This window comes from Haliotis rufescens, unplaced genomic scaffold, assembly GCF_023055435.1.
Source record: "Haliotis rufescens isolate VD_foot unplaced genomic scaffold, xgHalRufe1.0.p SCAF_19, whole genome shotgun sequence".
In the NCBI taxonomy this organism is placed as follows: domain Eukaryota; kingdom Metazoa; phylum Mollusca; class Gastropoda; order Lepetellida; family Haliotidae; genus Haliotis; species Haliotis rufescens.
The window spans coordinates 5,393,980-5,407,435 of record NW_025963879.1 but is presented as its reverse complement, the minus strand read 5'-3'; the positions used below and the strand labels follow the sequence as shown (position 1 = coordinate 5,407,435).

Genomic DNA, 13,456 nt, shown 5'->3' with positions numbered 1-13,456 from the left:
TATCATGTACCTTTTCGACCTATTTCAACCTTCTGTAATAAACGTGACTGCTGTCGTCTTAGTCTTCGAGTTTTGTCTTCCGTCTCTACCCTAAGCTTCCCCCCGAGGGCAAAATCTACGCTCTTGGACACTATGAATATTGAACTTCACAACGTAATTTCTTAACATATCAGTTCTGTATAAATTTGATCTTCCCTTAAATATTGTTCCTAGTATATCATTTACAGTTTGGGATACCTTTTTCTGGATTTGACCCAAACATCATGGAGATGGTAATTCCATCAGTTCGTTTCCCACATCTCAGCTGTACCTAATTAGATGTACATGACTGTTCGTGTCATTACCAACATGATTTTACCGACTACTTTAACTCATTTTTATAGAAGGATAAATGGATGTGTGGGCCGAGTTAGCTAGACCTGTAGTTTTTTTTCCACAAATGAATCCAGGCCATAAGTTCAATCTTTAGTAACTGGTAAAGTTCACCCAAGCAACTGTTGACGTGTCCGCATCACCACCTGTTCAGGAGGACCAACATGTCATGCAACAAACTGATCTCAACACAACATGTTTGCAGTCTAGGTGACGTCACAATGAGAGTATACAAACATGTGTCACGTGGGTCTACGACGGACGTAAACACACCGACAAGCGAACGATACATTGCTGACCCGGCGACTGACGGGGCTGGTTGAGAAGATAGTTAAGTGGTGAAGGCATTCACTAACTGGCCAAGGTAGGACATATATACAGCTTTATGTAGTAGCACTTTTATTTTTGTATGTTGATATAAATACAGAAATACTAACACGCGGACTTATTGACTTACAATTGTGGTATCTCGGGAGCGTGACATTATCATGCTTTCTATTGTAAGTGTCTACGACGCGAGACACAGTCCTTGGGGTACGCTTTGACATGTTTATTGTTAAAACGTGTCTAAGAGTTGACAAAGGAGTGGTGGAGCAAACGTCGGCCTTATTACTTGTTATTAGGCTTCTTCATCAATCAAGTCAGACATATATTTGAGAGCGTGAGATGTATTTGGAAACACATGAGGCTTCAAATGCACGTGACCTTGAAAACCAATAGAGTCAGGTACTTTATGCGTACTTACGGCATCTCGATGACGACTGGCACGTTTTCAAGAATATATGGGCAAACGAGTGTATTTGTGTGCGTGTGCGCGTGCGCGTGTGTGTTGGAGGGGCAGGTTATTAAAACATTTGGCATAGTGTTTGTTACCTCTACCTCCATATACGAGCAGGTCATGTTTACTTTAAGGGCGCCCGGTGAGCAGGAGGAGAAGCGCATATCTCCGTCACCGTCTGTCTCGCCACAGACATCTGCAGAGCGCCAACATACAACCCGAGTTCATCTAAACCTAACCTTCGTTATATGGTCCTGGGTACACGGTTTTGGTACACTTGTGTAATGGATGCATTCAGGCTACTAAATTTCTGTGGTCGCACCCAACAATCCCACTATCTGGCCCAGTAACGATGCAGTAGTACCCTTACTAGCTTATCTGAAACCCACGTCACACATAGGTCGTGTTATCGTCAACCAGGAAGTTACCCCATGTAGACATTAACAAATATGACATCACATTTACAATCTCAGCTATGAGTAATGGGGATTGGCAGTGTTTTCAGGAATGAGTTGATCGCCGAGGAGCAGAATACGAAATCAAACAAAACACAATATAAACATGATGAGTGATTAAAAAGGTGATATCTGACTTTACTATGTTGTGTCATTACAATTTTTATGATATTGCGCGCCAGGTGCGAAAGTGAGATAGATTACGTTGGATCAAGGATGTTGCAAGATCACATCGCCCTGAGTCGTCCCCGACATCCCCGAGTCACCTCTGGAATGTGTGCCACATCATCGGGCGAATAAGCTTTGATTAGGATAAGTGAATGTTGTTTTTCGCCATGGTGAGCTATTTCTCAGCTATATCACAAGGACTTGTAAATACTGGTGTGCAAGAGCAAGAATCAACTCCATCGATGTACGATGACACACTGTCAACCATAACACAAGATAGCTATCCGATCCTCAGTAGTGTCATCTTTGCACTAACCTGTTTGGGGTCTAATCAGCCCCGATATCTTCAGGGACGTTTATTGAGAAGTGCATTGGAAACTGTTGGCAGTCATGACATTACTTACAGATCAACGTTTTTCATTTTTGGTGACTTGATCTGCCCGAAATGATAGTCTAACCATAAGATAAGCGTCTGGAAATCAAAATTGTAATTAGTCCAAATAGTGTAACGCTTTCTGTCAACATATCCTGTGTACTTATAACTTCTCTCTAACCTGATGAGGTAGGTTAGCTGTTGATATTTGTACATATTAAATTCAAAAACTGTATTTATATTTATTTACACACCTTTAAAATTTGAGTCTATCACAGGAGAAAGAGTCCTGTAGGTTTCATGTATTATGTTATCTGTATCAGTGAAAGTATTAAAATGTTCTCTGTGTGTGACCTAATACACCAAGTCAATACTCTTCAAAAGACGGATCATTGTGGAACAAGAAACAATGAGCTGTTTGGGTTGTGTTACATAAGCCATCAAGACCACTCCGACCTCGCCTCAGTCCAGAAGCCCATACGTGCACCAACAGCATTCTTAACGAAACAAATTAGATGAGTTGTTAATGTCCATCCTTTACATGTTCTGACTCAGTCGTTGTTACACATTGACATACAGCTCTGTCAGCCACTCACAGTCGTGGTTAAACATTGACATACAGCTCTGTCAGCCACTCACAGTCGTTGTTACACATTGACATACAGCTCTGTCAGCCGCACACAGTCGTGGTTACACATTGACATACAGCTCTGTCAGCCGCACACAGTCGTTGTTACACATTGACATACAGCTCTGTCAGCCGCACACAGTCGTGGTTACACATTGACATACAGCTCTGTCAGCCACACACATTCGTGGTTACACATTGACATACAGCTCTGTCAGACACACGCAGTCGTGGTTACACATTGACATACAGCTGTGTCAGCCACTCACAGTCGTGGTTAAACATTGACATACAGCTCTGTCAGCCAAACACATTCGTGGTTACACATTGACATACAGCTCTGTCAGCCACACAATTTCGTGGTTAAACATTGACATACACCTCTGTCAGCCACACACATTCGTGGTTACACATTGACATACAACTCTGTCAGACACACGCAGTGGTGGTTACACATTGACATACAGCTCTGTCAGCCACACGTAGTCGTGGTAACACATTGACATACAGCTGTGTCAGCCGCACACATTCGTGGTTACACATTGACATACAGCTCTGTCAGCCGCATACAGTCGTGGTTACACATTGACATACAGGAGTGTCAGCCGCACACAGTCGTGGTTACACATTGACATACAGCTCTGTCAGCCGCACACAGTCGTGGTTACACATTGACATACAGCTCTGTCAGCCGCACACAGTCGTGGTTACACATTGACATACAGCTCTGTCAGCCACACACATTCGTGGTTACACATTGACATACAGCTCTGTCAGCCACTCACAGTCGTTGTTACACATTGACATACAGCTGTGTCAGCCGCACACAGTCGTGGTTGAGTCAATACTGATGTCTTTTGCATCAGCGGCCACGGAGAAAATGCACTCGAAACAACTTAGAGACATGTACTTCTAAACTAGTTTAGTTTAGTTCGTGAAATGATGTGTCAAATGTCAAACGGTAGTGAATGGTCGTTTTGTCGAATGGTATGGGGCTTATAATTAAGGAAAGTCTTCTATTCGAGACAAATAATGTATTTTCAATTGTATTTTCGCAATAAGTAAAACAAAACGTTTTACAGGGTGGGGCAGCGATGAGATGGATACATTTAACATCAGAGGGAAACATCAAAGGGAAATAGGTCGAGGCTAATTTATTCATGAAGGATAAGAATCTACTCCTTGTGCTTACTGTAAGGGATCTCGCACAATGTACATAGGTAATCCCGCAGGACAAGTAAGGCAACCCTGTATCAACACCGGTACCCCAGCTGCAGTAAGGAGGCTAGTCAATCCAAGTTCACAAGATTGAAATGTCTTTGTTATACGCATATATAATTCATTCGTTATTTACAATGACATTCGTTATTTACAATGACACATCTCTACTGTGAATACATCCTCTTCGTGAAGCTGAAAAAGTTCAATCCAGTATAACCGGTTTCGAGTAAATGTAGCAGACAAATGGAGGTATCCACACACCGACACAGAAATGTTTATGGAGTAGATGTGTTGAAATACAACTTCCATGTTCGTCTTCGCATGACAATCACAAAAGTTTCATATCGCGACATGGTACGGTCCCTCAGGTTAACGGACGAGTTGACAACGTGAAGGTCAACTTACTTATGTTGTGACAAGGTATCCCATCCCCATCCTCATCCTGAAAGCCGGGCAATCTCTTCATCATCAGACAGGTGGACAGTTTGTAAATTAGTATCACAGAGAAAGGGGGACAGTTTGTTTAATACCATGAGACAGACAGGCAGTTTGTTAAGACGTATCACATAGACAGGCAGTTTGTTCAGCGATATCACACAGACAGGCAGTTTGTGCAGTAGTATCACACAAACAGGCAGTCTGTTCAGTAGTATCACACAGAAAGGAGGACAGTTTGTTTAATACCATGAGAAAGAAAGACAGTTTGTTCAATAGTATCACACAGACAGGCAGTTTGTTCAGTAGTATCACACCGACAGGCAATCGGTTCAGTGGTATCACACAGGTAAGCAGTCAGGTTGTTCAGTAGTTTCACAAAGGCAGACCGTTTGTTCAGTGGTATCACACAGACAGGCAGCCTGTTCAGTTGTATCACACAGAGAAGCAGTCAGGTTGTTCAGTAGTATATCACAGACAGGCAGTTTTTTCAGTAGTATCACACAGACAGGTGGATAGTTTGTTCAGTAGTATCACACAGACAGGCAGTTTGTTCAGTAATATCACACAGACAGGCAGTCTGTTCAGTTGTATCAAACAGACAGGCAATCTGTTTAGTAGTATCACACAGGCAGGCAGTCTGTTCAGACGTATCACACGGAGAAGCAGTCAGTTCAGTAGTATCAGACAGACAGGCAGTCTGTTCAGTAGTATCCCACAGACAAGCAGTCAGGTTGTTCAGTAGTATCACACAGAGAAGCATTCTGTTCAGTAGTATTACTTAGACAGATGGAGAGTTTGTTCAGTAGTATCACACAGACAGGCAGCCTGTTCAGTTTTATCACACAGAGAAGCAGTCAGGTTGTTCAGTTGTATCACACAGAGAAGCAGTCAGGTTGTTCAGTTGTATCACACAGGCACTTGTATCAAGACAGTCGGGCTGTGTGTTAAGTGGTATCAAGACAGTTAGGAGCAACAGACAAGCGGGCAGTTAGTATCAGACAAGCAGCTTGTTCAGAAGTACCAAGACATTCGGAAATTTGTTTAGTAGTGTCAGCACAATTATTCTCACCTCCCTAGGGAACTGCCTGTTATGTACTGGAAGGTTAACACGTTGCCATCCCATCATACCGGGTACCCATTCACTGCTACGTCACTTGCACAGTGCGCGGCAGGATCGAGCCCAAGAAACTCTTAGGAGCCAAGCTGCCGAACGCTGTCACCCATCCAAGAACTCTCCACGACAGCCGTTGCTGAACTGATCGTGATCTGTGACCTGTGCGCTGTGACTATGACCACGTGACCATCAGCAGAAGTATCAGACAAGCGGGCAGTTTGTTCAGTAGTATGAGACAGGTGGACAGTTTGTTCAGTAGTATGAGACAGGTGGACAGTTTGTTCAGTAGTATGAGACAGGTGGACAGTTTGTTCAGTAGTATGAGACAGGTGGACAGTTTTTTCAGTATTATGAGACAGGTGGACAGTTTGTTCAGTAGTATGAGACAGGTGGACAGTTTGTTCAGTAGTATGAGACAGGTGGACGGTTTGTTCAGTAATATCAGATAGGTGGACAGGTTGTTCAGTGGTATGAAACAGGTGGACAGTTTGTTCAGTAGTATGAGACAGGTGGACAGTTTGTTCAGTAGTATGAGACAGGTGGACAGTTTGTTCAGTAGTATGAGACAGGTGGACAGTTTGTTCAGTAATATCAGATAGGTGGACAGGTTGTTCAGTGGTATGAAACAGGTGGACAGTTTGTTCAGTAGTATGAGACAGGTGGACAGTTTGTTCAGTAGTATGAGACAGGTGGACGGTTTGTTCAGTAATATCAGATAGGTGGACAGGTTGTTCAGTGGTATGAAACAGGTGGACAGTTTGTTCAGTAGTATGAGACAGGTGGACAGTTTGTTCAGTAGTACGAGACAGGTGGACGGTTTGTTCAGTAATATCAGATAGGTGGACAGGTTGTTCAGTGGTATGAAACAGGTGGACAGTTTGTTCAGTAGTATGAGACAGGTGGACAGTTTGTTCAGTAGTATGAGACAGGTGGACGGTTTGTTCAGTAATATCAGATAGGTGGACAGGTTGTTCAGTGGTATGAAACAGGTGGACAGTTTGTTCAGTAGTATGAGACAGGTGGACAGTTTGTTCAGTAGTATGATTGTGTTGTCGAACATGTATTTGAGACACCTGTACAATCAAACTCGTGAAACCATATGTGTGCAAGGTCATATCTGGACAGGCGTCGATCGCAATTACAGGATTATAAGTAAAAATGTCATGCAAATATAGCGGAATACTGTGACCGTAAATAGAAGCCACAAAACTATTTCCATAATCATAAAGGAATCTTTGCTAAAAGCAAATGAATCACTATCAAATATGAATCACTACTTAATAGTGAATTTATACCATAGGTATACCAAGTGTTCGCGAAAAGGTGAGCATATCCTGTCCAAACGTTAGCACCCGTCACAAACACATGCAAGGGCAAGTCAATTGGTTACCTGAAAAGAAGACCACGGGAACGGTATGGTACAAATCGAAATAGGGAATTGCAACGAACATCGTTTTCGTCGCTGATGCGTGAAATTTAGAAAAGCCCTCCATATGTCTACCATAAAACTTTTTGTAAGCTACGTTTTTTACTAAAGCCTTAAATGTTTAACCCTGATCAAACAACTTTGAACCAGAGTCGTATGACGCTCTTTGAAATCTTCTTGGAAAGAGCATGTTCGGTTGCTGTGAAATGTAGACACCAAAGGTTGAAACTTCTGGAATATTGCACGACATAAAGGGAAAGCATTGCACCAAGCATGTCCTGAAAAAACCCACAAACTGCCTGATAAGTAAAAACAGTGTGAGTTTTTTTCGGTTACTCTACACATGTTTGAATCAAAAGACCTTCATTTTAATACATGGATATTTGTCTAGATTACAACAAGGACTTCATACTTGCGCCATAATGTTTATTCATTTTGCTCACCTAGTGACATGTGTAATGTAAAGTTAGTTATACCGATACTATTTTCAACATGCTCCTCGTGACAGTCTTGCTAATATGGCCATCCGTCTTTGTAACACAATCTGTTGTTGAGAGGACGTACAGTGTGACCTTCAGTTTACAGCGGCATGTTCTGTGAGGTTCAGAGGATAATAAAAAGAGGAAAATAAAAAACGCTTAAATTCTGAGTACTTAAATGTTGCTGAGAACACAACATAAATCACAGTAAACGAGACAATAACAGACAGTTGAATGTAACAAGTTGAATATTATGAGCAGATATTGATGTTAGTAACGTGACATATAGAAGGTATGTTTACTCTGCCGATCTCTCCACGTTGTCACGCGTATCCAATTTATAAAACACAAGTCTCATGTATGCCGAATCTTATCGACCACAGCTCACAAAAAGGCAATAAATACTGCGCGGTAACTCAGCTTATCAGTGAAAGTAAACATTCTTGTTATATTGCATATACACATTAAATACTGAAGCATGTACAACCAAGCGTAATGTTTAATGTCCACACGCAGGTATAAGCGAGAACATGTCCTGGTTTGTTTTGCAAGAAAAACGCTTGGGCTGAATATGCACTAATGGGACAAAAAATATGGGATTTTTAGCGTGTACCCAGACAGGAAGAGATTGTGTGACACTGCAAATACATGATCCTACTGTGTTCCTTTTATTTTTCCGATGAGTATATAAGTTAGGAATGGTGCAAGTAGTTAATATCAAAATCATTCCAGTCATAAGAACATGACTTGGTGCTTCTGTTTCGATGTTGGAGGAAGACAACAGTTGAAGTTGATTCTTATTCTCACTCTGTGACATAACAGAGAGCCGTGGGTATCACAAAGAGCTGTGCTGGATGACATCTGACAGAGTAATGGCTTCACGCAGCTGTGCTGGATGACATCTGACAGAGTAATGGCTTCACGCAGCTGTGCTGGTTGACATCTGACAGAATAATGGCTTCACGCAGCTGTGCTGGATGACATCTGACAGAATAATGGCTTCACGCAGCTGTGCTGGATGACATCTGACAGAATAATGGCTTCACGCAGCTGTGCTGGATGACATCTGACAGAGTAATGGCTTCACGCAGCTGTGCTGGATGGCATTTGACAGAGTAATGGCTTCAATCAGCTGTGTTGGTTGAAATCTGTCAGTGTAATGGCTTCACGCAGCTGTGTTGGTTGACATCTGACAGAATAATGGCTTCACGCAGCTGTGCTGGATGACAGCTGTCAGAATAATGGCTTCACGCAGCTGTGCTGGATGACATCTGTCAGAATAATGGCTTCACGCAGCTGTGCTGGATGACGTCTGTCAGTGTTACGGCTTCACGCAGCTGTGCTTGATGACGTTTGTCAGTGTAATGGCTGCACGTAGCTGTGCTGGATGACATCTGACAGAGTAATGGCTTCACGCAGCTGTGCTGGATGACATCTGACAGAATAATGGCTTCACGCAGCTGTGCTGGTTGACATCTGACAGAATAATGGCTTCACGCAGCTGTGCTGGATGACATCTGACAGAGTAATGGCTTCACGCAGCTGTGCTGAATGACATCTGGAAGTGTAATGGCTTCACGCAGTTGTGCTGGATGACATCTGTCAGAGTAATGGCTTCACGCAGCTGTGCTGGATGACATCTGACAGAGTAATGGCTTCACGCAGCTGTGCTGAATGACATCTGGAAGTGTAATGGCTTCACGCAGTTGTGCTGGATGACATCTGTCAGAGTAATGGCTTCACGCAGCTGTGAGGGAGGAAACCTGCTGGTTTTGTAATGGCCTCACGCAGCTGTGCTGGATGACATCTGTCAGAGTAATGGCTTCACACAGCTGTGCTGGTTGACATCTGACAGAATAATGGCTTCACACAGCTGTGCTGGATGACATCTGACAGAGTAATGGCTTCACGCAGCTGTGCTGAATGACATCTGGAAGTGTAATGGCTTCACGCAGTTGTGCTGGATGACATCTGTCAGAGTAATGGCTTCACGCAGCTGTGCTGGATGACATCTGACAGAGTAATGGCTTCACGCAGCTGTGCTGAATGACATCTGGAAGTGTAATGGCTTCACGCAGTTGTGCTGGATGACATCTGTCAGAGTAATGGCTTCATGCAGCTGTGAGGGAGGAAACCTGCTGGTTTTGTAATGGCCTCACGCAGCTGTGCTGGATGACATCTGTCAGAGTAATGGCTTCACACAGCTGTGCTGGATGACGTCTGTCAGTGTAATGGCTTCACACAGCTGTGCTGGATGACGTCTGTCAGTGTAATGGCTTCACACAGCTGTGCTGATTGACGTCTGTCAGTGTAATGGCTTCACGCAGCTGTGCTGGATGACATCTGACAGAGTAATAGCTTCACGCAGCTGTGCTGGATGACATCTGACAGAGTAATAGCTTCACGCAGCTGTGCTGGTTGACATCTGACAGAATAATGGCTTCACGCAGCTGTGCTGGATGACATCTGACAGAATAATGGCTTCACGCAGTTGTGGTGGATGACATCTGACAGAATAATGGCTTCACGCAGCTGTGCTGGATGACATCTGACAGAATAATGGCTTCACGGAGCTGTGCTTGATGACATCTGACAGAGTAATCGCTTCACGCAGCTGTGCTGGATGGCATTTGACAGAGTAATGGCTTCAATCAGCTGTGTTGGTTGAAATCTGTCAGTGTAATGGCTTCACGCAGCTGTGTTGGTTGACATCTGACAGAATAATGGCTACACGCAGCTGTGCTGGATGACAGCTGTCAGAATAATGGCTTCACGCAGCTGTGCTGGATGACATCTGTCAGAATAATGGCTTCACGCAGCTGTGCTGGATGACGTCTGTCAGTGTTACGGCTTCACGCAGCTGTGCTTGATGACGTTTGTCAGTGTAATGGCTGCACGTAGCTGTGCTGGATGACATCTGACAGAGTAATGGCTTCACGCAGCTGTGCTGGTTGACATCTGACAGAATAATGGCTTCACGCAGCTGTGCTGGATGACATCTGACAGAGTAATGGCTTCAGGCAGCTGTGCTGAATGACATCTGGAAGTGTAATGGCTTCACGCAGTTGTGCTGGATGACATCTGTCAGAGTAATGGCTTCACGCAGCTGTGCTGGATGACATCTGACAGAGTAATGGCTTCACGCAGCTGTGCTGAATGACATCTGGAAGTGTAATGGCTTCACGCAGTTGTGCTGGATGACATCTGTCAGAGTAATGGCTTCACGCAGCTGTGAGGGAGGAAACCTGCTGGTTTTGTAATGGCCTCACGCAGCTGTGCTGGATGACATCTGTCAGAGTAATGGCTTCACACAGCTGTGCTGGATGACGTCTGTCAGTGTAATGGCTTCACACAGCTGTGCTGGATGACGTCTGTCAGTGTAATGGCTTCACGAAGCTGTGCTGATTGACGTCTGTCAGTGTAATGGCTTCACGAAGCTGTGCTGATTGACGTCTGTCAGTGTAATGGCTTCACGCAGCTGTGCTGGATGACGTCTGGCAGAGTAATAGCTTCACGCAGCTGTGCTGGATGACGTCTGGCAGAGTATTGGCCTCACAGCTGTTGTGAACGATCCTTACACACATACTGCACAGCTACTTATTTTGTTCTATCCTACCCATGAGGTCACATTCCATTTCGACCGGAGGCACCAGGTTTGATAAATGCACCAGATTGTATGTATGTACTGCTGTATCTAGCTTATTTGTTACATATTCAGGTTGTGTAAGTTGCGTTGACCAGTGTTGAAATTCAGCCTCCCCCGGATAGTGAATTGCTAGCTATCACCTCTTAATCACCATGTTGTTTCTGTAATACGATTGATAGTCAGAAAAATATGGGTTTACAAATACCACAGGATGCTGTATTTATTATAAAATATCTTTGAAAGTTCAACTGACTAATAAATGCGTATGTGTGTGTGTGTTGTAGATGTCAACTGAAAAGAAAAAGGATACTCCCCCAAGCTATACAGAAGCTATGGAACTCCCGGAGAAAAATGTTGAAAACAAAGACCCGGCCGCACAGCTCACAGCAAAATTTACCAAAATGAAAGTAATCAAGAACCTGCTGGTTGTGAGCGTGGGCTTCCTGTTCCTGTTCACCGCCTTCCAGTCCATGTCCAACCTCCAGACCAGCCTCAACATGAAGAGCGGGGTGGGATCAGGCAGTTTGTCCATCTTATACGGTGCCTTAGTACTATCGTGTTTATTTGTTCCGCCCTTCATGATCGCACATCTTGGATGCAAGTGGACCATACCACTTTCGATGTTGGGTTACATCCTGTACATGGGCGCCAACTTCTACCCCGTGTGGGGCTTGATGGCGCCTGCTGCTGTCATCCTGGGTCTGGGGGCTGCTCCACTGTGGTCGGCTAAATGCACGTATCTAACACAAACAGGTGTTTGGTATGCTAAAATGACGGGACAAACAGAAGATGCTGTCATCAATGCTTTCTTTGGTGTTTTCTTCATGATTTTTCAAACAAGTGAGTAAATCTAATCTCGACCCGTGTTCAATTCTAAGGGTCTGCACTGTTATGTCTTTTCATATATCACGCTCATACCTAATCGAACAGTAAACTAAATTCTGAAACTTCTGACACTGAGAGTAAAGTCTTTAAATATAAAGTGCGGAATTTCTGTGACGTCACACGTCATGGTTCCTTGATAAGGCGAGAACGGTGGATTATTGCATCTTTAAAGGAAAATACAAAATTGTTGATGCATAAGATCAGTGAGTATTTCTAAATTAAAAAAATAAATCAAATGAGGTAGATACAGTTTATTTTGTAAAGCAAGTGGATGTGTGAATAGTCCACACCAAGGAGTGTTCATTAGTATTTCACAGTAAGGAAAGTTATATCTGATCACCCAACATATCACACGCACGCACGCACGCAATAAATGACATTAAGGTGTTTTAAAACAGTTTAGATAACGTGTTCATATTTACTCCTACGTTAATGTAGGATTCTCGTATAAGTAATTTATATAACCCTCCTTAAGTAGTGCAACACGATCCACGTGGGTCCCCAGCTCTACCACTGCTCAATGTAATGTTATTAACTTGGGTGCGGACATTGTTTCTCTGTGAAGTGGCCTGTTCAAAATCGCTTCATTAAACTTTTATTCAACTAAAAGATGGCCCATGTTTAGATACATCAGACAAGAAAGCTGGTACGTGTCTTTGTGACACATAGACGTGTCAGGACTCCCACTGTAATGGAGAATTCTAATGGAAGTAAAATCTTAGTTTAAAAAAAATATATCTTAAGAAACTATTTGAACATCATAGATCAGAGAGGGATACACACGATCGATTGATTCCCTGATGACCTGGTGTAGGGTGGGAGTAGGGCTATCTGATCAATGTGTGGAATTGTTTCGTCTCTGGTGACGGAGTACAAGTGCAGATCTACATTCCCTACAAGTCAGGCCACTATTGTGATGCTGGGTCGCGCTTGTTTCCCGGGTCGTATGGATCCCTTCCCGTCCCTGACTGGACAAATCTTTGACAAGGACATTCTTCCGCGGTTAGCACGTAATGTACACAGAAATGTGCACTTGAAGTCAACACAAAGGGGATTTAGAGTAAAGACAATATCTGGAAAGCCTCACTCGTCACACTTGCCAGCTTCTTACAGAGATGTAGTATTTACATACGCACACGCTGAAACATCGTTAATCTCATGTATTGCAACCACTGAATTACCTTCACATATCGTCATACACCGTGTCAAACACTACAGACATCATGTAGAAATGATTATGTTTTTTTACACAGCGCGTTTGCTATACTTCACTTGTTCACTAACATTTAATACATACACACCCACGATGGTCGGTCATTTGCAAAGTGTTACAGCTACACACCCGTGACGTTCGGTCATTGTCAAAAGTGTTTGAGCAACTCACATGACAGCCGGTCATTTGCAAAAGGGGAGGTGCTGCATGCAACTGTTAGTCGGTCGTTTAGTATAAGGTAAGAATAGCACAACCCATTT

General features: G+C 43.5%; 1 protein-coding gene across 1 annotated transcript in view; it reads left to right on the top strand.

Moving 5' to 3' along the window:
- The first annotated feature begins 610 nt into the window (after positions 1-610).
- LOC124148424 (protein unc-93 homolog A-like) overlaps positions 611-13,456 on the top strand; it is a 33,446-nt gene continuing 20,600 nt past the window's right edge. Inside the window, exons 1-2 of the mRNA XM_046519509.2 lie at positions 611-736; positions 11,383-11,938. Of these exons, the coding sequence (XP_046375465.1) occupies positions 11,383-11,938 (556 nt within the window). The 5' untranslated portion in view covers positions 611-736. The remainder of the gene's footprint in view (positions 737-11,382; positions 11,939-13,456) is intronic.